Below are 27,682 nucleotides of genomic sequence, written 5' to 3'. Positions count from 1 at the left end.
AGGATCGTGGAGTTGTAGACTAGGTGGTGCGAAGGTAAACGGTGCGAAGGTAGGTATGCCACAACACGGTGATCTGAAACACACGGCCGCAAAATACAGCACAGGATCTCTCATATACACACAGGACACACCAACAGAACATTACATTTACAAACGAACTTCAAATTCTTTGTTACGCTGATTAACGAAGGAATTTGTTAGCGAGATGGTCGACGTTCGGGGGACGATCACGCGTGGTCGGGTCCCAGGGTTAGATCGAGAAGTCAAACCAAGTAAAAAAAAGAGTCAAAAAAAAAAGAACGTAAAGCTATATACGGACATTAAGCACGACACTTTGTTAATCATGTCACACCTGTTCTGTATACATTTCAGAAACCACAGAAGTACCAGCGCAACAACATCACATCACAATCACACAACACACAACAAAACACGATACGCCACAGCAACAAACGATCGAATCCGATACAGAGGTGACCGAAGAGTACACTACGAAATTCAGGCGCGGGAGTAGAGACGACGAGACCGCGGCGATCAAAACAAAGAAAACGATCATCAGAAAGAAAAAGACCGGCAAAGTGGCCGACGAGGACAATGTCGTCGTCATCGAAGAGGAATTGGAGGACGTGAAACCGACGGTACCCGAGATACCGAAGAAACAATTTATGCCGATAGAGGAGGTCACGACCTCCTCGGACGTCGAAGAGATTGTCCCGACGATAATCGAGGAGGTCGAGGAGGTGACCCCGAAAATAGAGGAGGAGGTTCAGATAAAAGATATGCGGGTCGAGGACGAAACGAAAAAGGTGACCAAGAAAAAGGTTGTTCGAAGGCGAGGTAGAGCGGAAGTGACCGAAGAGACAACCGAGGAAGAAGCGGAAGAGATTCCGAAAATAAAACGAGGGGAACGCAAGGTGGAGGAAGTGCCGGAGGAGTTTACTAAACCGATAGCGCCGCTCCAGTACGTAACGCCTACGGTGGAGCAAGTGGAAGAGCAAGTGACCGTGACCGAGGAGACGACCAGAGAGGGAAAACCGAAAAAGACAACCAAGAAGAAGGTGATCACGCGCAAGGGAAAGGAGCAACAGGTCACCGAGGTTGTCACGGTAGAGGAACAAGGGAAACAACCGGTCACGAGTATTACGGAGGGACCTGTCGAAGAGGTGGTCGAAGAGTTCCTTAAACTGATGCCTAAACCAAAGTATGCGACACCGTCTGAGACGGAAGAGGTGCGAGAACAGGTAACTGTTACGGAAGAAGTGACGAGAGAAGGTAAACCAAAGAAGATCACAAAGAAGAAGGTGATCAGGCGCAAAGGTAAAGAGCAACAGGTTACCGAGGAGGTTACAGTCGAGGAGCAAGGAAAAGCCCCGGTGACCAGCATAACCGAGGGACCGGTCGAAGAAGTAGTAGAAGAATTCTTTACTCCGTTGCCGAAACCAAAACACGCGAAGCCATCCGAGACTGAAGAAGTTCGCGAACAAGTAACTGTTACCGAAGAAGTGACGAGAGAAGGTAAACCCAAGAAGATCACAAAGAAGAAGGTGATCAGGCGTAAAGGTAAAGAGCAGCAGGTGACCGAGGAAGTCACTGTCGAAGAGAAAGGAAAAGCCCCCGTCACCACAGTAACAGAAGGCCCAGTCGAGGAAGTTGTCGAAGAGACAATTACAGAGCTACCAATATCAGAGTTTGTAAAACCGACGGAAGTTGAAGAGGTGCGCGAACAGGTAACAGTCACCGAAGAAATCACCAGAGAAGGTAAACCAAAGAAGGTGATTAAAAAGAAGATTATAAAACGGAAGGGTAAAGAACAACAGGTTACCGAAGAGGTCACTGTTGAAGAAAAAGGCAAGGCCCCTGTCACTACTGTCACCGAAGGTCCGATCGAAGAGATCGTCGAAGAAATATTGAAACCATTACCGGCTCCTGAAGTTGTTAAACCAACCGAGGTCGAAGAAGTACGCGAACAGGTAACAGTAACCGAAGAGGTAACAAAGGAAGGCAAACCGAAGAAAGTGATTAAAAAGAAGGTGATCAGACGTAAAGGAAAAGAACAACAGGTTACCGAAGAAGTTACCGTCGAAGAAAAGGGTAAAGCTCCTGTAACCACGGTGACGGAAGGTCCGGTCGAAGAAGTTGTAGAGGAGACAATAACCCCGCTACCAATATTAGAATTTGTAAAACCAACAGAAGTTGAGGAGGTTAGAGAACAAGTCACAGTCACAGAAGAAGTGACGAGGGAAGGTAAACCAAAGAAGATCACAAAGAAGAAGGTGATCAGACGCAAAGGTAAAGAACAACAGGTTACCGAGGAGGTTACAGTCGAGGAGCAAGGAAAAGCCCCGGTGACCAGCATAACCGAGGGACCGGTCGAAGAAGTGGTCGAGGAGTTTATAAAACCATTGCCGAAACCAGAATTTGCGAAACCATCCGAAGTCGAGGAAGTACGAGAACAGGTGACTGTTACCGAAGAAGTGACGAGAGAAGGTAAACCCAAGAAGATCACAAAGAAGAAGGTGATCAGACGTAAAGGTAAAGAGCAACAGGTGACTGAAGAAGTCACTGTCGAAGAAAAGGGTAAAGCTCCCGTCACTACAGTAACAGAGGGCCCAGTCGAGGAAGTTGTAGAAGAATTCGTTGCCCCCTTACCAAAACCGAAATACGCAAAGCCATCCGAAGTTGAAGAAGTTCGTGAACAAGTTACCGTTACGGAAGAAGTGACTAGAGAAGGTAAACCGAAGAAGATCACGAGAAAGAAGGTCATCAAACGCAAGGGCAAAGAACAGCAGGTTACCGAAGAAGTGACTGTCGAAGAAAAAGGCAAGGCTCCGGTCACCACGGTAACCGAAGGACCAGTAGAGGAAGTACTCGAAGAAACGCTGTTGCCATTACCGGCTCCAGAATTCGTAAAACCGTCTGAAACGGAAGAGGTTCGCGAGCAGGTGACTGTTACCGAAGAGATTACGAAAGAAGGTAAACCGAAGAGAATCGTAAAGAAGAAGATCATAAGAAGAAAAGGAAAAGAGCAACAGGTTACCGAAGAAGTCACCGTCGAAGAGAAGGGCAAAGCCCCTGTGACAACTGTGACGGAAGGGCCAGTCGAAGAAGTGGTCGAGGAGTTCTTGAAACCTTTGCCTGCGCCAGAATTTGTAACGCCATCCGAAACGGAGGAAGTTCGGGAACAGGTAACTGTTACGGAAGAGGTGACGAAAGAAGGTAAACCTAAAAAGATCACGAGGAAGAAGGTGATAAAGCGCAGAGGAAAAGAGCAGCAGGTTACGGAACAAGTCACCGTAGAGGAGCAAGGAAAAGCGCCAGTGACGAGCATTACCGAGGGGCCGGTTGAAGAAGTAGTCGAAGAGATCGTTACACCGATGCCAAAGCCAAGATTCGCAAAACCGGCGGAGACTGAAGAAATACGCGAACAGGTAACTGTTACGGAAGAAGTAACGCGAGAAGGTAAGCCCAAGAAGATCACGAGAAAGAAGGTTATAAAACGCAAAGGAAAGGAACAACAGGTGACCGAAGAAGTTACCGTTGAAGAAAAGGGCAAAGCTCCAGTCACGACAGTTACTGAAGGTCCGGTGGAGGAAGTGGTGGAAGAAACATTGTTACCATTACCTGCTCCAGAGTTCGTGAAACCAAGTGAAGTCGAAGAAGTCCGTGAACAAGTCACTGTTACCGAAGAAGTCACCAAAGAGGGCAAGCCGAAGAAGGTCATAAGGAAGAAGGTAATCAAACGCAAAGGAAAGGAACAGCAAGTTACCGAAGAGGTGACGGTAGAGGAGAAAGGTAAAGCCCCGGTGACTACGGTAACGGAAGGCCCCGTCGAAGAAGTTGTGGAAGAAATTATCAAGGAATTGTCTCTGCCCGAGTTTGTCAAGCCCTCCGAGGTAGAAGAGGTTCGAGAACAAGTGACTGTCACCGAAGAGGTAACCAAGGAAGGAAAACCGAAGAAAGTTATAAAGAAGAAGGTCATAAGACGCAAAGGAAAGGAACAACAAGTGACCGAGGAAGTCACTGTTGAAGAAAAGGGCAAGGCTCCGGTGACTACGGTAACGGAAGGACCTGTCGAAGAGGTTCTGGAAGAAGTTATCAAAGCATTGCCAGCACCCGAGTTCGTGGAACCATCGGAAGTCGAAGAAATTCGTGAACAGGTGACTGTTACCGAAGAAGTGACCAGAGAAGGAAAACCAAAGAAAATTGTAAAGAAGAAGGTCATAAGACGCAAAGGACAGCAACAGCAAGTAACTGAAGAAGTCACCGTTGAAGAAAAGGGTAAAGCTCCTGTTACTACTGTTACTGAAGGACCAGTTGAAGAAGTGGTGGAAGAAATCATCAAACCACTGCCTGCTCCAGAATATGTCAAACCTACCGAAGTGGAAGAAGTTCGGGAACAGGTGACCGTCACCGAAGAAGTAACCAAAGAAGGAAAGCCAAAGAAAACTATAAAGAAGAAGGTCATAAGACGCAAAGGACAGCAACAACAGGTTACCGAAGAAGTGACCGTGGAAGAAAAAGGCAAAGCCCCTGTCACCACTGTTACAGAAGGCCCCGTCGAGGAGGTCGTAGAAGAAATTCTGAAGGCTTTGCCAGCACCTGAGTTTGTGAAACCATCGGAAGTGGAAGAAGTTCGAGAACAAGTGACCGTCACCGAGGAGGTGACCAAAGAAGGCAAGCCGAAGAAGGTGATAAGGAAGAAGGTTATCAAACGCAAAGGAAAGGAACAGCAAGTGACTGAAGAGGTCACAGTGGAAGAAAAAGGTAAAGCTCCAGTGACTACTGTAACCGAAGGCCCTGTTGAAGAAGTGGTTGAAGAAGTCATCAAGGCCCTTCCTGCTCCTGAATTTGTCAAACCAACCGAAACGGAAGAAATTCGAGAACAGGTAACTGTTACCGAAGAGGTGACAAAAGAAGGAAAGCCGAAGAGAATTGTAAAGAAGAAGGTCGTAAGACGCAAAGGAAAGGAACAGCAAGTTACCGAAGAGGTGACGGTAGAGGAAAAAGGTAAAGCCCCGGTGACTACGGTAACGGAAGGCCCGGTCGAAGAAGTTGTGGAAGAAATTATCAAGGAATTGCCTCTGCCCGAGTTTGTCAAGCCCTCCGAGGTAGAAGAGGTTCGAGAACAAGTGACTGTCACCGAAGAGGTAACCAAGGAAGGAAAACCGAAGAAAGTTATAAAGAAGAAGGTTATAAGGCGCAAAGGAAAGGAACAACAGGTGACCGAGGAGGTCACGGTGGAAGAGAAGGGTAAAGCTCCAGTGACTACTGTAACCGAAGGCCCTGTTGAAGAAATAGTGGAAGAAATTCTGAAGGCATTGCCAGGTCCCGAGTTCGTGAAACCTTCCGAAGTCGAGGAGGTGCGGGAACAAGTGACCGTCACCGAAGAAGTTACGCAGGAGGGCAAGCCGAAGAAAGTTACCAAAAAGAAAGTAATCAGGCGCAAAGGGAAGGAACAGCAGGTTACCGAAGAAGTCACTGTTGAAGAAAAAGGTAAAGCCCCAGTCACTACTGTTACAGAAGGTCCGGTCGAAGAGATTGTGGAAGAAATTCTGAAGGCATTGCCTGCCCCAGAGTTTGTGAAGCCATCCGAGGTGGAAGAAGTTCGTGAACAGGTGACCGTTACTGAAGAGGTAACGAAAGAAGGCAAACCGAAGAAAATCACGAAGAAGAAGGTTATAAAGCGCAAAGGAAAGGAACAACGGGTTACCGAAGAGGTCACCGTCGAAGAAAAGGGCAAAGCCCCTGTCACTACTGTCACCGAAGGTCCGATCGAAGAGATCGTCGAAGAAATATTGAAACCATTGCCGGCTCCGGAAGTAGCCAGACCATCCGAGGTTGAAGAAGTGCGCGAGCAAGTTACAGTCACTGAAGAAGTAACGAAGGAAGGGAAACCGAAGAAGGTGATCAAGAAAAAGATTATCAAACGAAAGGGCAAAGAACAACAGGTTACCGAAGAAGTTACTGTTGAAGAAAAGGGTAAAGCTCCAGTCACTACGGTAACAGAAGGGCCAGTTGAAGAGGTTGTTGAAGAGACAATCACACCACTACCAATATCAGAGTTTGTAAAACCAACAGAAGTTGAGGAAGTGCGCGAACAGGTAACAGTCACAGAAGAAATAACGAAAGAAGGCAAGCCAAAGAAGGTGATTAAGAAAAAGGTCATCAAACGCAAAGGAAAAGAGCAACAGGTCACGGAAGAAGTTACCGTCGAAGAGAAGGGCAAAGCTCCCGTAACCACGGTCACAGAAGGACCCATTGAAGAGGTTCTAGAAGAGACCATCACACCACTACCAATGTCAGAGTTTGTTAAACCAACGGAAGTTGAAGAAGTGCGCGAACAGGTAACAGTCACCGAAGAAATAACGAAAGAAGGCAAACCAAAGAAGGTGATTAAAAAGAAGATCATAAAACGAAAGGGTAAAGAACAACAGGTTACAGAAGAGGTCACTGTTCAAGAGAAAGGCAAAGCTCCTGTGACTACTGTCACAGAAGGTCCGATCGAAGAAATTGTCGAAGAAATATTGAAACCATTGCCAGCTCTGGAGGTTGTTAAACCTTCCGAGGTCGAAGAGGTACGCGAACAGGTAACAGTCACCGAAGAAATAACCAAGGAAGGCAAACCGAAGAAAATAATTAAGAAGAAGGTAATCAAACGTAAAGGTAAAGAACAACAGGTTACCGAAGAAGTCACTGTTGAAGAAAAAGGCAAAGCTCCAGTTACTACGGTAACCGAAGGGCCGGTTGAAGAAGTTGTAGAAGAGACAATTACTCCTTTGCCTGCTCCTGAATTTGTGAAGCCATCCGAGGTAGAGGAAGTTCGTGAGCAAGTAACTGTTACAGAAGAGATAACGAAAGAAGGTAAACCGAAGAAAATAATTAAGAAGAAGGTGGTCAAACGCAAAGGAAAAGAGCAACAAGTGACGGAAGAAGTGACGGTCGAAGAACCCGGCAAGGCTCCGGAGACAACCATAACCGAGGGTCCCGTTGAGCAAGTTGTCGAAGAAACTGTGAAACCTCTAGAGTTCCCGGAGAGGATCGAGCCGGTCGAAGTGAAAGAAGTTCTGGAAGAAGCAGTGGTCACGGAAGAAGTCACAAAGAAGGGCAAACCAAAGAAACTGGTGAAGAAGAAAATCGCTAAAGGTTTCGACGAGATGGTATCCGAAGTCACGGTTGTCGAAGAAGCTCCCGAAGCTCCCGTCGGCGAAGCTAAGAAACCTTTCAAACTACAACGCCTAAAGATATCCAAAGTGGAGACGATGAAGCTGGAGGCGCAAGAGGTGTCCTTGAACAAGCCTCAATTCGCGCAGATCACGCTGCGCAAGACGCCGAAGCCGAAGCGGCCCGAAGCGAAGAAGGAGAAGCTCCCCCGCATTTTACTGAAGAGTCGAATCGTCGCGATCGAATTCCCTCCGAAGCCTAGACTCCTTAAGGTCACCGAGCTCGAGCCGAACGAGGTGCAAAGCGGAATTTTGTCGCGGAACGTCGAGGAAGCGGCCACCCTGCCGAAGCCGAAGAAGAAGAAGGTGAAACAGCTGAAGAAAGAAATCGCGAAACTGGAACAACTGGATAAAGAGTTCGAAGAGCTGAAGAAGGAGTTGCCGTTGGAGAAGCTCGAGGAGCCAGTCCCGGAGGAGAAGCCGGAGAAGAAAGTGAAGAAGAAGAAGAAGAAGCCCGAATTGGAGGCGAAGGAGGCGGAGCTGTTGCCACAATTGCGAAGGCTCAGCATCAAAGAACAGAAGCCCATCAAGCCGAAGATCGACGAGCCGGCAACTCCCCTATTCGCTCAGATCAAGCTGAAGAAACCGAAGCCGACGCCCAAGAAGATTAGCAAGGACGAAGGCAAGTTCCCGAAAATACTCCTGCGCAGTCGCATAACCGCTCACGAATATCCGCCAGCAATACTGTATCCGAGCATCACCGAACTGGAGCCGAACTACGTGCAAACTGGTATACTATCCCGTACGATGGAAGAGGCGTTGAAGATCAAGAAAATCAAGCATAAGAAAGTGAAGCTCCCTGAAAAGGAGCTGACGGAATTGGAGAAGCTCGACCAAGAGTTCGAGGAGCTGAAGAAAGTTCCCCTGGAGAAGGTCGAAGAATTGGCTCCGTACGAACGGAAGCCGAAGCCGGAAGAGGTCGAGGAGGAGAAGCCGAAGAAGTTGAAGATCGGCAAGGGCAAACGTCGACCCGAGGAGCCGGAGGAACAGGAAATCGTAAAGTTGAAGAAAATTCCGGAGAAGGCGCCGGAAGCGCCGGAGGAGGTGGTCCTCGCCCCGAAGAAAAAGGACGAAGCGGAGAAGCCTGAGAAGGAGAAAGAAGAGAAAGACTATCCGGAGTTGAAGCCGTTCGAGCCTTACGACATAGACAGAAGCGACGTCGAGCTCGAGGAGCCCGAGAAGCCGGAATATCCCGAGCCGGAGAAACCAAAGGCGAAGAAAACGCCTGCGAAGAAGCCGAAGAAGGAACGCAAGGTGCCCGAGCAGGAAACCGAAGCTGTTCCGATAGTGCCGGGCGTGCCGAAACCCAAAGAGCCGGAGGAGGAAGAGGAGATCAAGCGAAGGATCCCCGAGCGGCCGGCGCCGACGGAGGAGCCCGAAGAGATCAGGCTGAAACCCTGGAAGAAACCGGACGAGCCGAAAGAAGGCGAGAAGAAGCCGGAGGATTACATAAAGTTCGTTCCGAAGGACGACGACATTGTCGAAACCGTCGAGGTGGTCACGACCGTGGAGGTCGAGGAGACCCCGGAAAAGAAGAAGAGACAGATCAAGAAGAAAAAGACGACGACGAAGCGCGGCGACGAAAAGCCGAAGATCGTCGAAGAGACGACGGTCGAGGAAGAGGGCGCCGAGCCCGTGGTCACGGTTGAAGAGATCGAGGAGGAGAAGCTCGCGGTCGTGCCCGTCGAGGCTGTCGAAAAGCCCGCGCCTGTCGAAGAGATCAGAGAGGAGATCGTGACGAGCGAGATCGTCGAGGAAGGAACAAAGAGAACGGTCCGCAAAAAGCGCGTGACGAGGAAACGCGAAGGTAAAGAGCAGGTCACCGAAGAGGTGGTCGTCGAAGAGGAAGGTAAATCACCAATCACAGCAACAATAGAACTACCCGAAGACACTACACCAGAAATACACGAAAAACCCAAACACAAAAGACCGATTAAACCCAAAGCCGATGAGAAAGTGCCCGAAGGTAAGCGCATTTCTTACGTATTACTATCACCATTACGTACAATTAGACGATACAACGTACATGAGCCATTATACCAAATCCTATTATGCTTAACAAGAACAGGACACGAAGACATACTCGACAAACATACTATACTTCTGTCTTATGATACCGTATATATATATGTATATAATACATATCTATAATTACAATTGTAATTGCCAAAATATTGACCAGCTAATTGATCCGCTTTAGAGCGATTATCACGATAAGCTATTTAAGAAGCGCCTACGAGAGCTGAGTATCCATTTTAATTAGTTTCTAGTTCATATATGGATTTAAAGCATTCTGTTGTTATTCCAGATGTCGCGGAGAAGACGGTTCAACAGGTAAGCCGATCGACTGTCAATTTCCTTGCTCGCTGGCGTCTGCGTGATATGTCATTTCTTTAACCCGAAGAGCTTTTTTATTCTCCTTGAAATGATAATTTTATACTCGATAAATATAATATAAATACAAAGTTCTGTGCTTGAAAGAGAATATATTTGATCGAAATGACATTTCCGCATGCACCGATATTCCTCATCCAAGAATATTTGTAAAAATAATTGTAATGAATGCGACCAGGAGGAAATCATCGAGGAGACGAAGGAAGTGAAGAAGATCCCGAAGAAAAAGAAGCCGGTCAAGGCGAAGGATGAGGTGACGGAGGAGATCGTCGAAGAGATAACGATCGAAGAGCCGGAGAAACAGAAGGCGAAGCCAGTCGTGGAAGAAGAGGAGACGGTGACGATCACGGAGCTCGACGTGAGGAAAGCGCCGAAGAAGAAGAAAGAGGTCGTCATAAAAGAAGAGGAGGAGATCTTCGAAACGATCGAGACACCAACGCAGAAGATCATAAGGAAGAAGAAACGGCCGATGAAGAAAGGCGAAGAGGAAGTTGTGGTCGAGGAGATCATAATAAAGCCTCGCGAAGAGACCATCGAGATGGAGGAGCAACAGATCGTCGAGGTCGTCGAGACGCCGACGACGAAGATCATCAAGAAGAAGAAGGCCGTAACAAAGGACGGCGGTGTTCCCGAAGAGGTGATCGAGGAGATCCGTATCGAGAAGCCGAAGAAGGAAAAGGCGAAGCCTCTCGTGGAGGAGGAGAAGGAGACGGTAACCGTGACCAAGGTCGAGCTGAAGAAAGCCCCGGAGAAGCCGGAAGAAGTGATCGAGGAGGAAGAGATCATCGAAACCATCGAGACGCCGACCAAGAAGATCATTCGGAAGAAACCGAAGGAGAAGAAGGACAAAGTGGTGGAGGAGGTGATCGAGAAGACGGTGGAACAAGCCAAGACCATGGAGGAACAGGAGATCGTGGAAATAGTCGAAACGCCCACGCAAAAGATCATCAAGAAGAAGAGGGCGACGCTGAAGGAGGGCAAAGTGACCGAAGAAGTCGAAGAGCTGGTGATCGACAAGCCCGTGAAGGAGAAGGCCAAGAAGGACATCGTTCCCAAAGAAGGCGTCGAGATCACGGAGATCATCGCGGAAACGCCCGTCGAAGAGCTCAAGGAAGACAAGGTGAAGCCGAAGGAAGCCAAGCCCTCCGAAATAGAGGAAGAGGAAAAACCGAAGGTGTCGGAAGTGGTAGTGAAGAAAGCGCCGAAGAAGAAGAAGACGGTTACTGTGGTCGAAGCGGAAGAGAAGGTGGAAGTTGTGGAAGAGATCAAGCCGGAGAAGCCCGAAGAAGAGAAGGTGAAACCGACTGTCGCCGAAGAGGAGGCTGTCGAGATAACTGAAGTGGTTACCGAGGTGACCACGGAGGAGCTTCCCGAGAAAGTGAAGCCAAAGAAGAAGAAGGCGACGGAAGTGGAGGAGAAAGAAGAAAAAGTAATTACCAAGAAAGTGCCGTCGAAGAAGGCGCCCAAAGAGGCCGTTCCGGAAACGGAGGAACAGCCGGAAGAGGAGGTGCAAGAACTCGTCCCGGAGAAGCCGAAAAAGACCAAGGCGAAGAAAGAGGTGACCCCGTCGGAGGGTATCATTACGACCGAGGTGATCGCAACTACGGCGGAAGAGAAACTGGAAGTTGAGAAGCCGGAAGAAGACAAGGCTCTGGTGACCGAAGAAGAACGAGAAGTGTCGAAGGTGGAAGAGAAGAAAGTCACAGTCAAGAAGGCTCCAAGGAAGAAGGAGAAGCCGACGATGACTGAAGAGGAACAAGTGGAAGAAGTCGTCGAAGAGATAACGCCGGAAGAGCCGAAGAAAAGGAAAGCGAAGAAGGCGGTGCTGCCTAAAGAAGAACTGCAGACGACCGAAGTGGTGGCCGAAGTCACCACAGAAGAGATAGAAGAGGAGAAACCAAAGGAAGAGAAAGCCGTTCCAAAGGAGGAAGAAAAGGTGGAAGAAGAGGCTAAGGTTACCGAGGTTGCCGTTAAGAAAGTGCCAAAGAAGAAGAAGAAGGAGGAACCGATCACGAACGGAGAAGTGATCGAGGAGAAACCGGTGGTGAAAGAAGTTCCGGAAGAGAAGCCGGAAGTGAAGGAGGAGCCGAAGGAAGAAATTCCAGAAGCACCCAAAGTCGAGGAGATCCCGAAAGAGGAAGAGGCCCCTAAAGAGAAGCCGAAGGAAGAAAAGCCGAAGAAGAAGAAGCCTTTGGAGAAGAAGCCCGTTGTGACAGAGGAAGAAAAGGTCGAGGAGAAAGTGGAAGAAATAGTCGAGGAGAAACCGAAGAAGGCAAAGGCAAAGAAAGAAGTGGTGCCGAAGGAAGCCGTGGAGGCCGCTGAGGTTGTTCCTGAAGCGGTTCCGGAAGAACTGCCGACGAAGAAGCCCAAGGAACGCAAGGCTGTGCCGGTCGAGGAAGTGAAAGAAGAGGTGGAGGTGAAGGAAGTACCGGTGGAGAAGGCTCCCGAGAAAGTGGAAGATGTGCCGGAAGAAGTAGTGGAGGAGAAGCCGGTCGAAGAAGCGCCTAAGAAGCCGAAAGAGCCCAAGAAGAAGAAGAAGAAGCCTGCCAAGAAAGACGAGATCGAGGAATGGGTGGAGCCCGAGTACGAGCGTCCTGTCCTGGAGCCTATGCCCGAGAAAATCCAATGGGAGCCGACCAAGAAGAAGAAGGAGAAGAAGGAGCTACCGGCGGAACTCCAGAAGCTGGTCCCTCAGAAGATCGAGAGGAAGGAGATCAAGCCTACGAAGCTGAAGTACTCGGAGCCCGGGGAGACCGTGCAATTCGCTGCAATTAAATTGAAGAAGGTGACTACCACCAAGAAGAAGAGCGTCAGCGAGCCCAAGTTCCCGAAGATCATGTTGCGCAGCAGAATCGAGTTCGTCGGCGACTACCCGCCGGAATTGCAGAAACCAAAGATAACGGAGCTCGAAGAAAATCCTGTACAAACGGGAATTCTCTCTAGAAACACGGAGGAAGCGCTGAAGGTTCTCAAGAGAAAGATCAAGAGGGTGAAGCTTTCGGAAAAGGAGGTTGCGGAGCTGGAGAAGCTGGACTTGGAGTTCGAAGAGTTGAAGAAAGTTCCCCTGGAGAAGGCCGAAGAACTGGCTCCGTACGAACGGAAGCCTAAGAAGCCGGCAGAGAAGCCGGAGGAACCCCAGAAGCTGACCGTAGGCAAAGGCAAGGTGCCGGAGGAGGAAAAGGTGGAGCCGGAGAAGGTAAAACTGAAGAAAATTCCGGAAACCAAGCCAGAAGAAGTCCCGGAGCCGCTTAAGAAACCTGCGAAGCCCGAACCGGAAGAGGAGGTCAAGCCGGAGAAGAAGAAGAAGCCGAAGGTGAAATTGGAGCACGATGAATTGAAGCCTTTGGACTTCGATAGACCAGAGCTCGAGAAGTATGTTCCCGAAGAATACGAGAAACCGGAAGAGCCAGCACCGGAGCCAGTGCCGAAACCGTACGAGAGAGAGCCGAGGAAGAAACCGGATCAGGAGGTCGAACAGATTCCTCTGATAAAGGGTGAACCGAAACCGCCCGAGCCGGTCGAGGAGCCGGAAGTCAAGTTCAGAATTCCGGAGAAAGACAAGCCGAAAGAGGAGGAGGAGAAGATAACTTTGAAACCGTGGAAGAAGGAGAAACCCGAAGAGGTTGTCGAAAAAGAGACCCCGGTAAAGGAGGAAGAGGAAGCCCCGAAAGCTCCGAAGGAAGAAGCGGAAGACGTCACGATCAAACGTAAGCCGAAAGCAAAGAAACCCAAAGAGAAAGCTCCCAAAGAGGAAGAAGTGACGCTCAAGAAACCGGAACCCGAGGAACCGGAGAAGGCGCCGGAGGTAACGGAAGAGATCACGCTGAAGAAGGAGCCGGAGAAGCCTGTGGAGGAAGCTCCGGCCGAAGTGACGATCAAGAAGCCGGTCGTCGAAGAGAAAGAGGTGGAGGAGGAAGAGACGGTAACCGAGGTCACTCTGAAGAAGAAACCAAAGAAGCCCACCGAAGTGGTCGAGGAGGCTGTCGTAAAGAAACCAAAGAAGAAGCCTGTCAAGGAAGAAGAAGTCGCGGAGGTTACGGTCACGAAACCGGTCGTCGAGGAGAAGGTGGTCGAGGAAGAGGAAGTCAAGGAAGAAGTTGTGATCAAGAGGAAGCCCAAAGAGAAACCGGTTCCCGAGGAGGTTGTCGAAGAAGTGGTGGTCAAGAAGCCGGAGGAGAAACCAGAGGAAGAAGTAACCGAGGAGATCAAGAAACCAAAGAAGAAGAAACCTGTGAAAGAGGAAGTTGCCGAAGAGGTCACGATCAAGAAACCCGTCGTGGAAGAAAAGAAAGAGGAGGAAGTGCCGGAGCAAGTCACGCTGAAGAAGAAGAAACCGAAAGAGAAACCGGTACCCGAAGAAGTAGCAGAAGAGATCACGTTGAAGAAACCAGAACCGAAAGAAGAGGCGAAGGTGCCCGAAGAAGTAAGCGAACAAGTCGAACTGAAAAAACCGAAGAAGAAGAAGCCGGTGGTTGAAGAGGCCGCCGAGGAGGTGACGATCAAGAAGGTCGTGGTGGAAGAGAAAGAAGAGGAGGAGGTTCCGGAGCAGGTCACTTTGAAGAAGAAGAAACCGAAGGAGAAGCCTGTCCCGGAAGAAGTGTCGGAGGAGATAACGCTAAAGAAACCGGAGCCTGAAGAGAAGGTGAAAGTTCCCGAGGAAGTGAGCGAAGAGGTCGAGCTGAAGAAGCCGAAGAAAAAGAAGCCGGTGGTCGAGGAAGCCGCCGACGAAGTTACGATCAAGAAGGTCGTCGTGGAAGAGAAGAAAGAGGAGGAGGTCGCGGAACAGGTCACCTTGAAGAAGAAGAAACCAAAGGAGAAACCAGCTCCGGAAGAGGTCGCCGAAGAGGTCACTCTGAAGAAACCGGAACCGGAAGAGAAGGCTCCGGAAGAAGTTAGCGAGCAAGTCGAGTTGAAAAAACCGAAAAAGAAGAAGCCCGTTGTGGAGGAAGCTGTGGACGAGGTGACGCTCAAGAAGGTGGTGATAGAGGAGAAGAAAGAGGAAGAAGTCGCAGAGGAGATCACCTTGAAAAAGAAGAAGCCGAAGGAAAAGCCGGCTCCGGAAGAGGTGTCCGAAGAGATCACTCTGAAGAAACCGGTACCAAAGGAGGAAGAAAAAGCGCCGGAAGAGGTTTCTGAAAAGGTTGAGCTCAAGAAGCCGAAGAAAAAGAAGCCGGTGGTGGAGGAAGCAGCCGACGAGGTGACGATCAAAAAGGTCGTGGTGGAAGAGAAGGTGGAAGAGGAGGTTCCGGAGGAGGTTACCTTAAAGAAGAAGAAACCAAAGGAGAAGCCGGTTCCGGAAGAGGTGTCGGAGGAGATCACTCTGAAGAAACCGGTACCGAAAGAAGAGGAGAAAGCACCGGAAGAGGTTTCTGAGAAAATCGAGCTGAAAAAGCCGAAAAAGAAGAAGCCGGTGGTCGAAGAAGCGGCCGACGAAGTGACGATCAAGAAGGTCGTAGTAGAAGAAAAGGAGGAAGAAGAGGTTCCTGAGGAGGTAACCTTGAAGAAGAGGAAACCGAAAGAGAAGCCGGTACCGGAAGAAGTGTCTGAAGAGATCACTCTGAAGAAACCGGTTCCAAAGGAAGAAGAGAAAGCACCGGAAGAGGTTTCTGAAAAGATTGAAGTGAAGAAGCCGAAGAAAAAGAAGCCGGTAGTGGAGGAAGCAGCCGACGAGGTGACGATTAAAAAGGTCGTGGTGGAAGAGAAGGTGGAAGAGGAGGTTCCGGAGGAGGTAACCTTGAAGAAGAGGAAACCAAAGGAAAAGCCGGTTCCGGAAGAAGTGTCCGAAGAGGTGACTCTGAAGAAGCCAGTTCCAAAGGAGGAAGAGAAAGCACCGGAAGAGGTTTCTGAAAAGATTGAAGTGAAGAAACCGAAGAAGAAGAAGCCGGTGGTGGAGGAAGCAGCCGACGAAGTCACCATCAAAAAACTGGTGCCTACCGAAGTCGAGGAAGCTCCCGAGGAAATCACCATCAAAAAGAAGAAGAAACCTGAGAAACGGCCGTCCGTCACGGAGGAGATCGAGGAGACTGCGGTGACCCTGAAGAAAACTCGCGAGCCTGTCGAGAAGCCGGTCGAGGAAGAAGAAGTGTCCACGGACGTGCAAATCAAGAAGAAGAAAGCGCCGCGAAAGGTCGAAGAGGTCGCGGCCGACGAGCTTACGATCAAGAGGATCGAGGAGGTCGAGCAGCCCGAAGAAGAGGAAGAGGAGGAAGTCCACGAGTTTACGTTGAAACGTAAACCGCCGAAGCTCCCTCCGAAGCCGATCGAGGAGATATACGAGGATGTTACTCTCCGGAAGCTGCGGCCGAAGAAGAAACCCAGGCCGGACATCAAGGAGATCACCGAGGTGGAGAACGTGACGTTCCGACCGCGCTCCACCAAGACCAAAGAAGATGTGGAGCAGGAGTTCAAGATCTCGTTGAACACTTACGAGGAGGAAGACATCTCGATGTCCGGCAAAGTCCGGCTGAAGCCGAAGAAACGGCCGATGACCTATTCCGAAGAAACCGGCGAGGAGACTATCAGAATCATGCAAGAAGTGGAAGACGACTCCGGTCCGATCATCGAAGAGATCATCGACGAATCGGACGAGGAGGCCAAGGATGACTACAACATCGAGGAGCTTGAGACCGACGAGATGAACTTGCCGTTGAGGCGCAGGAAGAAGAAGGTGCCCAGGCCGTACAAGGTCGAGGACTTCGAAGAGGACGACGTCAAGCTGAAATTGAAGCGAGAGAGGAAGTACTCGGTCGAGGAGACCGACGAGTCCTTGGCCCTGAAGCTAAAGAGCAAGAGACGCGTGTCCACTTACGACGAAGGTTCGATCACGGAATTCCCGCGATTCACGCTTTATGCAGATAACGATTTAATACGATTCTAACATGCTTTCAGCTAAAGTAGAGATTAACGTTGTTCGTCGAGCGTGTCGGCCTGTAGTGAGTATAATCGCCCCTAATCTTCCCTTATCCGTAGACGAACAATTTCACCTTGCCTCACGCTTCATATCCACTGCGAATGAAAAGCATATCGGTACTCCGTATAACGTATAACGTGCTTCACTCAAATAGCAACGAAATGCTTAATTGCAGATGCATCGGGACGCCAAACCGCTTCATTCGACTCGCTTTTCTATCATACGCATTTAGGATGTCCTGCGATCGCGATACAATCGGAAAATAACCGATACTGCGGAAACAACTAACTCGGAAGGGTAAAATAAAATGCCGACATTTTATTCTGCGCTTTCGACTTATATTCTCGCAAAGAATCGTGTTCCCTTTGCGAATGTGTCGCAGTTGCAGGGGCACCGTGTGTAGCAGACATTGGTAACGCAAAACTGTCGGTTTACAATTGTGCAATGTCTCGTAATTTTTATACATTTTACACAATCTCCGAATACTAAATATTTAATCTTGCGATATTGTAGAAGAGGCGACGCTAAGTATCACCAGAGAAGAGGAGATTTCAGAGGAAGGTATGTGCATACAATTTGTTTCTTAACATTGTACTTCGATATTTCATATTTTTCCACATTCCGTAACGCGTTACCTGTAATCGTTTTCAGATGAAATCGAGTACGTTGTCCGCGATGGCGACACGATGTTCTCGATTTGCTCGTACGTCGCTGAAACCGACGAAGCCATTAACCTCGTCGAAGGTGAAAGGGTTTACGTTATCGGTAGGTTCACGACTGCCACGTCTTCCTATATGGTATATCCTTTTGTCCAGCGATTCGTGAGAATAACTCGTGTCACTTTTATCGCAGAGCACACCAACCAGGACTGGTGGTTCGTGAAGAAACACCTCACGGAAGAGAAGGGGTGGGTCCCGGCGCAGTATCTTCTCAACGAAGCACACTATACTCTCTATTTGCAGCGCAAACTACACGAGAAGATCGACAAATTACCAGTGTTCGAAAGTATGCTAATTTTCATTCGCGCTCAATCCTTTGATAATGATTTTCTCTGCAGTTCTTTTCTGCGCTCTTCTTTTATTATAAATAAATAATAGATACACTTTTTAATAACGCAGAGCCGGCACCTGGCGAAAAAGCATCAGCGCCAAGGTTCATCGAGAAGCTGCAACCGATTCACACACCGGATGGTTACACCATTCAATTCGAGTGTCAAGTGGAAGGTCTGCCGAGGCCGCAGATCACTTGGTTCCGACAGACCGCGATCATCAAGCCGTCCCCCGATTTCCAAATGTATTACGACGACGACAACGTGGCCACTTTGATCATCCGAGAGGTGTTCCCGGAAGATGCTGGAACCTTCACCTGCGTCGCCAAGAATGCTGCTGGATTTGCGTCAAGTACTACGGAATTGATCGTCGAAGCGCCTCTTTCCGATCACGGATCGGATCTCACTGGACCGTCTAGAAAGAGTCTATCGAGGTACGCTCGTTTATTTAGTTTATTTACTTCATTCTATAAACTTTACAATAAAATAAATCATTTGTATAAATTATCTTATAAATGAACGTGTACAGAGAATCATCCCTGGCCGATATCTTGGAGGGAATACCACCCACGTTCTCCCGGAAACCGAAGGCGAAATATGTGAACGAAGGCGACGACGTGATCTTGGAGTGTCGCCTGGTCGCGGTACCGGAACCTGATATAACATGGTACTACAAGGACAAGCCAATCATGAGCAAAGAAAACATCAGAGTAGCAACAGAAAGCGACATGCACATGTACTGCAGCGTGATCAAGATCACCAAGGTGCAGAAGAAGCAAGAAGGAAAGTACACCATCGTTGCCAAGAACAGAGAGGGCGAAGCCACCATCGAAATTCCTATGAAGGTTTGTATATTTATATTTGTTATTTTATCGACATGTTATTTTATTAACAATATTTCGCGCAGGTGAAAACCGGCAAACAAGAGCCACCGGAGATTTTAGAACCCCTTCAGTCGTTTGTAGTCAGAGAAGGCGAGACTGTAGTATTGTCGACTCAAATAGTCGGAAACCCGGCGCCCAAAGTCAGTTGGTACAAAAATGGCAAACCACTGAAGGGTTTGACGCCGAAGCAAGATGGCCACGTAAATACTTTGACGCTAATTCAACCCCAAGTGTCGGATACTGGAGATTATTCGGTGGTAGCTACCAACGATCTAGGCACAGTCGAGACGAAAGCCACGCTGACAGTCGAAAGTAAGAATCCCGTTGTCTTTAGTTCTAGGACTTTGTTAACTTTTTGCTACGAACGCTGGCCACGCATTCCTATTTTCTATTTCAGTATTTATTACTAAATATTTATAATATATTATAGAATGTACTATGCAATATAGTATACGATATACTATATAATATGCTCTATAATGCACTCTATAATATACTATATAATACAATGTATAATATATTATAGTATTTCCAACTTGGTATTAATTAAAAAACGAATATATCATTCATTTCGCAGAACTAGGAATTGGACGATCAAGCGCAAATCATTTAAGTTTATTTTCTGCAGCTCCATTTTCCCAACTTCTTAATTAGACAATTATCTATTATATCGTAAAATAAATTGTTTTCTTTAGACCTTATTTAATTTGATATTGCCGCTTATATTAATGCTGCAAAATGCTTCGCTAATATCTTTTTTCCAGTAAACGTGAAGCCATCAATGTCCATTAACATTCAACAGCACACGTACGAACACTACACTGTGACCAAGGGTAGGATATGCTTTCGCTTTTGCTTGCTTCGATTCAGATTCCATCTGGAATATTACGTGTGGACGGTTTAAGTTAGAATAAAATATTGAGCATGTACTGTATTTTGCAGAAATACCAAGCGGTGCTCCCGAACCACCATTGTTCACGGAACGATTCCAAGAACTTACCGTTCCAGAGAAGGGCACCTTCAAGCTTGTCGCCAAGGTTACTGGAAATCCTGTACCGGAAGTCACGTGGTTGAGGTACAATTTCTTACTTAAATATTCTGCCTACAGTGCGACACATGACAATGTAAAAAAATAGAATTACTAATCTAAAGTAATTAAATCATTTTATTCGCTAAGAAAGAGTTTATGATGGAATTAAAGTAGCTCAATGATATTTATAATTTGTCTTCAGAAACAATATGCCGTTGGAGAAATCACCGAACATCACGGAGACGTATGACGGCGAGAACATTATCCTTGAGATTCGAAACGCCAATTCGGAGACAGACGCCGGAGACTACAAGTGCATCGCCAGCAATCCTGTCGGAAAAGCTTCGCACGGCGCCAAGGTCACGGTGGACGTTGACAAAGTAACATTCACGAAGAAGCTGCAGAAAGAAGTCGTCGTAGACGAGTACAAGACGCTGGAGCTGACCTGCGAGACATCCCACACGGTCTCGACAAAATGGTGGCACAATTACAAAGAGGTCAGCGGCATGGATCATCGCGAGATCATTCAGGAGGGACACGTGCATAAGCTAGTGATCAAGAAGACCAGTCCTACAGACGAGGGTACCTACGAGTGCACTGTTAAAGATCAGACAACGTCCAGCAACGTCACGGTGAAAGGTAAACGTCATTTATTGGTTAAATAATAATCATTGTACGATGAACTGTTTCAATGCCACATCGATTCTTCACTCGGTTGACATAACTATTTATGATGTTATATTAACGCGATGATGTGTTCGTAGCCACCAAACCAGAGTTCGTGAAGAAGTTACAAGACTGTGAAGTGAAGGAACGCGATGTCGCCATTTTGGAGGTTGAAATCACATCGCAGACCGCCGACGTGAAATGGTTCAAGGACGGCGAACCACTGGGACCGGGTAAAGAAAAGTTGGATTTCGTGAAGGACGGTACTGTGAGAAAGCTGCTGATTAGAAGTACGTCGGTACACGACGAAGGAGAGTATTCTTGTACTCTGTTGGACCAACAATGCTCGGCAGAAGTCACTGTTATCGGTAAATACTATTATTTGCTATGCAAAAAAATTAAAGGCATATATATATAAAAATATAAATATCAAATATTTATTCTCGCTATTATTTCAGAATTACCACCAGAGATCATTACGAAGATGCAGGACGTGACCATAGCGAGAGGTGAAAGGGCAACTTTCGAGATCGAATTGACCAAAGGAGACGCGCTGGTACGGTGGTTCAAGGACGGCCAAGAGTTACAGTTCTCCGAACACGTACAGTTGTCTATCGACGGCAAGAGACAGCGATTGAAGATCTACGACACCGAACCGGAAGACGCGGCCGTCTACTCCTGCGAGGTTGGCAAACAGACTTCCTCCGCGAAATTGACCGTCGAGGAGCCCGGCGTCGACTTTATCACAAAGCTACCGGACGTGACATTGGTACCGTTGAACGCCGACGCAGTCTTCACCATAGAACTGTCGCAGAATGTACCAGTCACGTGGCTCAGGTAAAGAAACAGAATTGTGCAACAGAGAAAATGGTACACTATTAATCAAATTTCTCGCAATCTTAAAAGTATACGTGAAATTAAGTTGCCGCATTTATTAGATAACATTTATTAATTAACATATTATATAGTAATGATATTCTAAAGAAAATTAATTAATTCCACAGAAAATCGGAAATCCTCAAAGATTCGCCGAAATACACCATCGTCGATGAAGGCACTGTAAAGAAACTGATCGTCAGGAAATGCACGGTGGAGGACATCGCGGAATACACCGCGGTGGTTACTAACGTGAAGACATCGTCGAAATTACGTGTGGAAGGTACACAATGTTAATTCAAATCGTAATAGCTCAGCGTTTTATTAATTGTTTTTTTTGTATATATTTTGAATAATGAATACTGAACGGAATTTTCAGTGTTAGAAACGCCACCGAAGATTAGTCCAGACACACCCAAGAAGTACAAAGTGAGGAAAGGCGACGACGTCGATATAGTTGTCAACTACACCGGAACTCCGAAGCCCAGCGATGAATGGACGGTGAACGGCACTGTGGTCACCAAGTCCAAACGAACGGTGCCGTCTCTGGACGAAGAATGCGCGAGCCTGACCATCAGGAAAATCCAAGAAGAAGATGTCGGCGACTACACATTGAAGCTGGTGAATCATCTTGGCGAGAGCAGTATCGATATCACAGTCGTCATAGTGCGTGAGTATCGTCTCCGACATTATGAAATAAGAATATGGCTCCACGTGAAAGTTATAGAAAACTCGCTCAGAATCCAAAAATGAGCCCCAGACGGTCTAATACCCCCGATAATTTGATTCAAAAAATCATAAAAAAATCCTAGGTCGTTTCACGGTATTGTAGCTTCCGTAGTCGTAAAGTAGACACTTTCAGCTTGAATTTAAGGTACCTGAAGTCCAAATTTCTCCACGGGAAAGTTACAGAAAACTCGCTCAGAATCCAAAAATGAGCCCCAGACGGCCTAAAACCCCCGATAATTTTATTCAAAAAATCATAAAAAAATCCCAGGTCGTTTTACGGAAATGTGGCTTCCGTAGTCGTAAAGTAGACACTTTCAGCTTCAATTTAAGGTACCTGAAGTCCAAATTGCTCAGACGCCCTAGTACCCCCGAAAAGTTGATTCAAAGATCATTATGAAATAAGAATGCCGAGTCTTTTCTTTCGTCGCTAGGTAGAACTTTCATTGTGCAATTTCTGGCATCGTTTCACAGATCTACCGAGTGCACCGGGAGCACCGGAACCACTGGAAATCACCAACGACAGTGTCACGCTTCACTGGAAGAAACCAGATTCGGATGGCAATTCGCCCATCGTCGAATACATTCTCGAACGCCAAGAGAAAACCGAGACTTCGTGAGTGCCGTTCAATTTTCCTTTTTTTCAAAGCGTGCATTCATATTGTCCGCGTCGATTGCGAAATAATTATAAATTGTTACTCGCAGATGGACCAGAATTACAGAGACAATAACAGAGACGACTCACAAGGTCACGAAATTGACCACCAACAAGGAATACATGTTCCGTGTGACAGCCGTGAACGAGGAAGGCCCGGGTGACACGTCGCCAAATTCTTCGTACATCAAAATATCGAAGCCATCGGCAGAAGAACCGCCAGCCGTCCTGGAACCCCTCAAGAGTGTTATAGCGAAACTAAACGAGACTGTTACCCTCTCCTGCATAATTGGCGGATCACCAACTCCAGACATTACCTGGTAACATATTCCATTAACAGAATGATTTGTAATTATTCAAAATTTCATAATTTTTGTCGACTTGTGTAGATATTCTTCCATTGATTTATTGTTGTAATATATTTCGTGAAAATTCGCTGAACATCGAAAACTGTCGTCTTCCAGGTTGAGAAATGGCGAAACTTTCGAAGACAGCAGCATCACGTACGACAACCGCGTCGCGAAATACACCATCACGCAGACGACGGAGACTTCGTCGGCGACGTTCACGGTGAAAGCGAAGAACAGCGTCGGCACAGCGGAGACAACGTGCGAGCTTAAAGTGCAAGAACCACCGGAGATTAGTTACGACGAGACCTTGGCGAATCAGAATCTACCTGTGAATTCCGAATGGACGATCGAGATACGAACCAGCGGTTTCCCGAAACCGGAGGTGACGTGGACAAAGAACAGCAAGAAGATCGTCGACAAACGCGTCTCCGTACGGACCGAAGAGAAAACTTCTACCATCTCTGTTTCGTCTCTCGTCAGAGAAGACACTGCCACTTACACAGCAAAGGCGACCAATCAAGCCGGCAGTTCCTCGGTCGATCTACGTTTGCGAGTAATCGGTAAGTCCACGGAGAACATTCAGAAATTCGATACTGTTCAAACTGGTTGAGCTCGGTATTTCTCGTGCTCTTTTTTAAACGACGGTAATACCATTTTAGTTTTTCTTTCTAGAAGTTATCGTGGTTTTGTCATTTTTTGAACAGTTTCCTTTCTCCTCAACAAGGATAACGATTAGATCTTTAATTAATTTCAAGACATCAGCTCTATAGTACTTTTTTAAGTTTTCTGCTGTCTCATTTCTCGATATTATTTTAATATTTTATGTTTCGTTATCGAATATTAGACCGGAATATCGTTTTAATAACTATCGAACTACTGTAGACAAACCAGGTAAACCGCAAGGGCCGGTGATCTTCAAAGAAGTGAGACAAGATCGAGTTACCCTCGAATGGCGACCACCGGCAGACGACGGTGGCATTGAGCTTGAGAAATATACCATCGAGAAGTGCGAGCCCGGCAAGGCCTGGGTGAAAGTAGTCGACATCGACAAAGAGGTGGAAAGCTTCTGCGTTCACAAGCTGCAGCAAGATGCGGAGTACATATTCAGAATCATTGCTAGAAACATTGTTGGAGCATCGGAACCACTGGAATCGGACACTGTCAAAATGAGAACATCCTTCGGTAACACGATCATGTCAAATACTCTTTTTATTCTGAATATACGTCGCGTTGTATATATCCTTTTATTTTATTTCAATGATTTAATTGCAGTTTTAATTACAATATTATTAAAATTATTTCAGAACCACCAGGACCACCGAGGGGACCACTGGAAGTATCGGGAATGACGAAGACTTCGTTCACAATAAAATGGCAACCACCGGAGAACGATGGAGGCACACCAATCACGGACTACATTGTCGAAATGAAAGAAGAATCGAAAAAGGCTTGGCAGAAGGTTGCTCGATTAAAATTATCAGACAGAAGGATTTCGCAACTGAGACGACGCTTACATCGATTTTATTGCTTGCAGATCGCTACCACGAAATACGAAGTGACCCACTTGATCGTAAAAGACTTGAAAACAGATGTACCCTATAACTTCAGGATAACAGCGAAGAACAGCGTCGGTACTGGACCTCCTTACGTAGCAGAAGAACCAATCGCACCCGGAAAACGACTTAGTGAGATAATCATATTATTCGTACCGTTAAACAATATAAATATTAATCTTTAGAATTAATCAGGCATAGCGAATAGATTCCAATTTTCGAAATAAGAAATGAATTAATTTTGTCTACGACGAATTTAACTTCGTTGACTAAAAGATTATTAAACACATTTTTTGCATTACTAAAATCTGCACGTACATCTACATAAAGGATCTATGATGTAATTATATGCTTCGCTTTTTTTAACGCTTGTGCTTGATCAATCGCTTAGAAATAACAAAACTGACCGAAAGCAACATGTACGCTCTGCTGGGCATATTCCCGCCGACGAAAATGGTTATCAGCCGAAGTAAGTTGAAAATGTGATTCGGGTTTACCGTCGGCATGTCTTTTCACGTAAGGGAATCATTTTCAGCGCCACCGTCGAGTCCGAAGAATGTACAGGTGACCAACGTTACCAGCAAGAGCGTTACTCTAAGCTGGTCACCGCCAGAGAGCAATGGCGGCACAGAACTCACAGGTAAAAAACAAAAATATAAAATAAACTACACAAAAAATGTATAATTTATAATATATATAAAAAGATTAAGAGACGCGTTTAATAAACGATGCCGATGTCTGTGCATAAATAGGATATGTTATCGAGAAGAGACCGCTAATCGGTAAAGGCGCGAGATGGACGAAGGTCGTTACTTTGGACCCAACGACACTTCAATACTGCATCGAGAATTTGAAAGAAAGCGAATTCCTCTTCAGAGTGTTTGCTGAGAACAACCAAGGGCTCAGTTTACCTACGAACTCAGAACCGGTTACCTTGAAGACACATGCCAGTAAGTGGCTCCACTTAACGTGCGAGTTCATTGTTTATTTTAAAAGCGATAAAAGTTGTGTTATAAAAATCAGACAAAGAAACACTTATGAATGAAATAATTTGCACAGGCGTGCCATCACCGCCGACCGCGCCATTGGAGATCAGACAGATCGCAGCGCACACCGTGGTGATTTCCTGGGGCAGACCGGAAACCGATGGTGGCGCGCCATTGGAAGGTTACAAAATCGCGATCAGGGACGCGAAGAAGACGATGTGGATGGAGGTAGGCAGGGTGAACGCCGACGTGCAGAAGCTGAACATCAGGGACCTCCAGGAGAACCATATGTACCTGATCAGGATCTACGCCAGGAACGAGATCGGCCTCAGCGAACCTCTGGAATCCGACGAACCCTTCAACATTCTACCTGTTTCCGGTGCGTTTTTTTTTATTAATTTTCCAATTCGCAGAAAATACGACGAAACGAGAATTTTTTCGGGATTATATACGGTAGAATATTGATTGAATTCGGTAGAATTCGAATAACGCAAGAAAATAATCGAAAGTGAATCGATTCGAATTGCTTGAATTTTTTGCAGAACTGGCAGTGGTGGAGCCAATCGCAGAAGCCACCGAGAAGGGTGAAACCGCATCGGTGAGCTTCAGCACAGAGAACACGAGCTCGTGGCTCCGAGAACACAACATGGATGCCGACATCCACTCTTACGCGAGGGCAAGGCTTCTCCGTAAAGATGAATACTTCTTCCGCATTTGGCATTATGCTAAGAAGCTCTTCGAATAAGCATTTCTACCAATCAACTGCGACGAACGACTTGGAAACGATCCAAATTGTTCTCCATCTGAACGAGGACCACGATAATAGAAGACATAAGTAAACGCGACGAAAAGATAAGAGATAAAAAAAAACAGAAAACAATCAACTTCAATGTTATAGTTTTATCAACGACAAAAAAAAGCTTCTTCCGACGATCGACGGACATTAGTTTCTTCTTCCACAAATTTTGTACGGCTTCTAACATTTTTGATGTTTGATCTCTCACGCGAACACCGTCATAGATGACACCACGACAGCGTAATAAGAATAATAATAATAATGATAATAGTAATGATAATATCGAACCGTTTCTCTTTCGAACGTGTAGCGACCGGAGTTAAATCTAAGAGTCGATACTGGATGGGTGTAGAATCTAGTCAGCGTAATGTTATATTATTTATTTATCATTTTTTTTTCTCTTTCTTTCAACGGACCAAGACTTCCCACGCACGCATACGGAATCGAAACGAAGCAATCGAAGCGCATTGTACTTTCGCTTCTCCAGAGAACCACTACTACTCTAACTTACTAGAATCGTGTTCTTGGAAGTTCGAGGCGAGCCCGAGGGAACACCTCGACGCGTTTGGCCACGCGAGAAACCAAGAAATCGCATTCGAAGTTCTCGCGACAGCTTTTTCGATAGTGATGCATTTCTTCTTAAAATATTCGAGTCGAGAGTAACCGACATGAACATTTCTATTAAAGATTGCAGGTGTCGCGAGAAGCTTCGGCATACTGTTTCTTCGTTTCTATAGTCTTTCTTTCGATGGTACAGTCGTTAGGTAAATTATTAAGCTCAATTATCGATTATAAAAGCGAATCGATGTGTTCCGTCGGTCCCTCGAATTTCTGATCGGCCGAATATTCGAAGGGTTGTCCGCCCTTCCTCGAGACCCCTTCGAAGAATAATACAACCATGAATCGTCGACCGCGAGTTTTATCGATAATCTCCGAGACACCGACGATCGAGTAATGTGATAATCGATCGGTCGTCGAAGAGTGTCTTCCTGTAAAGAAGTGATTTAGGAACGATTAAGAATACTTGAACCCCCTAATTACCCGTCGTCCGATACAACCGGATTACCCGAACCCTTTGTATATGTATTTATATATATCGCGAGCGGAAAGCATCGTTCAGTTATTCACCCCGAGTTTGCGAGGATTACTTTTAGTATTTATTCGTAATATATAATGTATATTTAATTGTTACTCGTTACCATTACCGTTGTAATAATTATTTAATAAGCGCTGCCGGTGTTTAATGCCGAAAGCGAACGCGACTGGTCAACAAGACTAGATTATTGTACGAAACGAAGCAATGCCACGCGTGGTTGGTGTCAGCGAGACGTAACAAAATATAGGTGCATGAACAACAGCAACCATTCACCAACGACGTGTCGCATACTTCGCGTTATTATACTGTAAGACATTTTTCCGAATTAAATTATTGCAAATTCAACGCCTTCGAAATTATTTATTTCACGCCAAAATTTCCACCTTTATTTAACACTAACACTATCGGGCTAGTAGTTAATTTAAATATTTCTATTCCATATAATACAAATTTTATTGAAACTTACATATTTAAGTTCAGTGAAATTGTATT

General features: G+C 46.6%; 1 protein-coding gene across 4 annotated transcripts in view; it reads left to right on the top strand.

Moving 5' to 3' along the window:
* LOC144473127 (titin-like) overlaps window positions 1-27,539 on the top strand; it is a 108,541-nt gene extending 81,002 nt beyond the window's left edge. For 2 of the 4 annotated variants that reach the window (XM_078186733.1, XM_078186730.1), the window contains 25 exons: window positions 373-9,186; window positions 9,529-9,554; window positions 9,793-16,429; window positions 17,038-17,085; window positions 17,176-17,289; window positions 17,377-17,529; window positions 17,643-18,006; window positions 18,102-18,417; window positions 18,480-18,768; window positions 19,399-19,531; window positions 19,689-20,125; window positions 20,251-20,520; window positions 20,611-20,989; window positions 21,157-21,311; window positions 21,408-21,698; window positions 22,229-22,370; window positions 22,460-22,729; window positions 22,874-23,319; window positions 23,642-23,941; window positions 24,064-24,218; window positions 24,294-24,444; window positions 24,848-24,952; window positions 25,065-25,262; window positions 25,372-25,677; window positions 25,841-27,539. In XM_078186733.1, the coding sequence (XP_078042859.1) occupies window positions 373-9,186; window positions 9,529-9,554; window positions 9,793-16,429; window positions 17,038-17,085; window positions 17,176-17,289; window positions 17,377-17,529; window positions 17,643-18,006; window positions 18,102-18,417; window positions 18,480-18,768; window positions 19,399-19,531; window positions 19,689-20,125; window positions 20,251-20,520; window positions 20,611-20,989; window positions 21,157-21,311; window positions 21,408-21,698; window positions 22,229-22,370; window positions 22,460-22,729; window positions 22,874-23,319; window positions 23,642-23,941; window positions 24,064-24,218; window positions 24,294-24,444; window positions 24,848-24,952; window positions 25,065-25,262; window positions 25,372-25,677; window positions 25,841-26,043 (20,702 nt within the window). In that variant the 3' untranslated portion in view covers window positions 26,044-27,539. The remainder of the gene's footprint in view (window positions 1-372; window positions 9,187-9,528; window positions 9,555-9,792; window positions 16,430-17,037; window positions 17,086-17,175; window positions 17,290-17,376; window positions 17,530-17,642; window positions 18,007-18,101; window positions 18,418-18,479; window positions 18,769-19,398; window positions 19,532-19,688; window positions 20,126-20,250; window positions 20,521-20,610; window positions 20,990-21,156; window positions 21,312-21,407; window positions 21,699-22,228; window positions 22,371-22,459; window positions 22,730-22,873; window positions 23,320-23,641; window positions 23,942-24,063; window positions 24,219-24,293; window positions 24,445-24,847; window positions 24,953-25,064; window positions 25,263-25,371; window positions 25,678-25,840) is intronic. The other 2 variants (XM_078186734.1, XM_078186732.1) reach the window with 1 other exon arrangement.
* The last annotated feature ends 143 nt before the right edge of the window (window positions 27,540-27,682 follow it).

Source organism: Augochlora pura, chromosome 7 (assembly GCF_028453695.1).
Source record: "Augochlora pura isolate Apur16 chromosome 7, APUR_v2.2.1, whole genome shotgun sequence".
NCBI classification, from domain to species: Eukaryota; Metazoa; Arthropoda; class Insecta; order Hymenoptera; family Halictidae; genus Augochlora; species Augochlora pura.
This window is presented reverse-complemented; position numbering and strand designations above follow the sequence as displayed.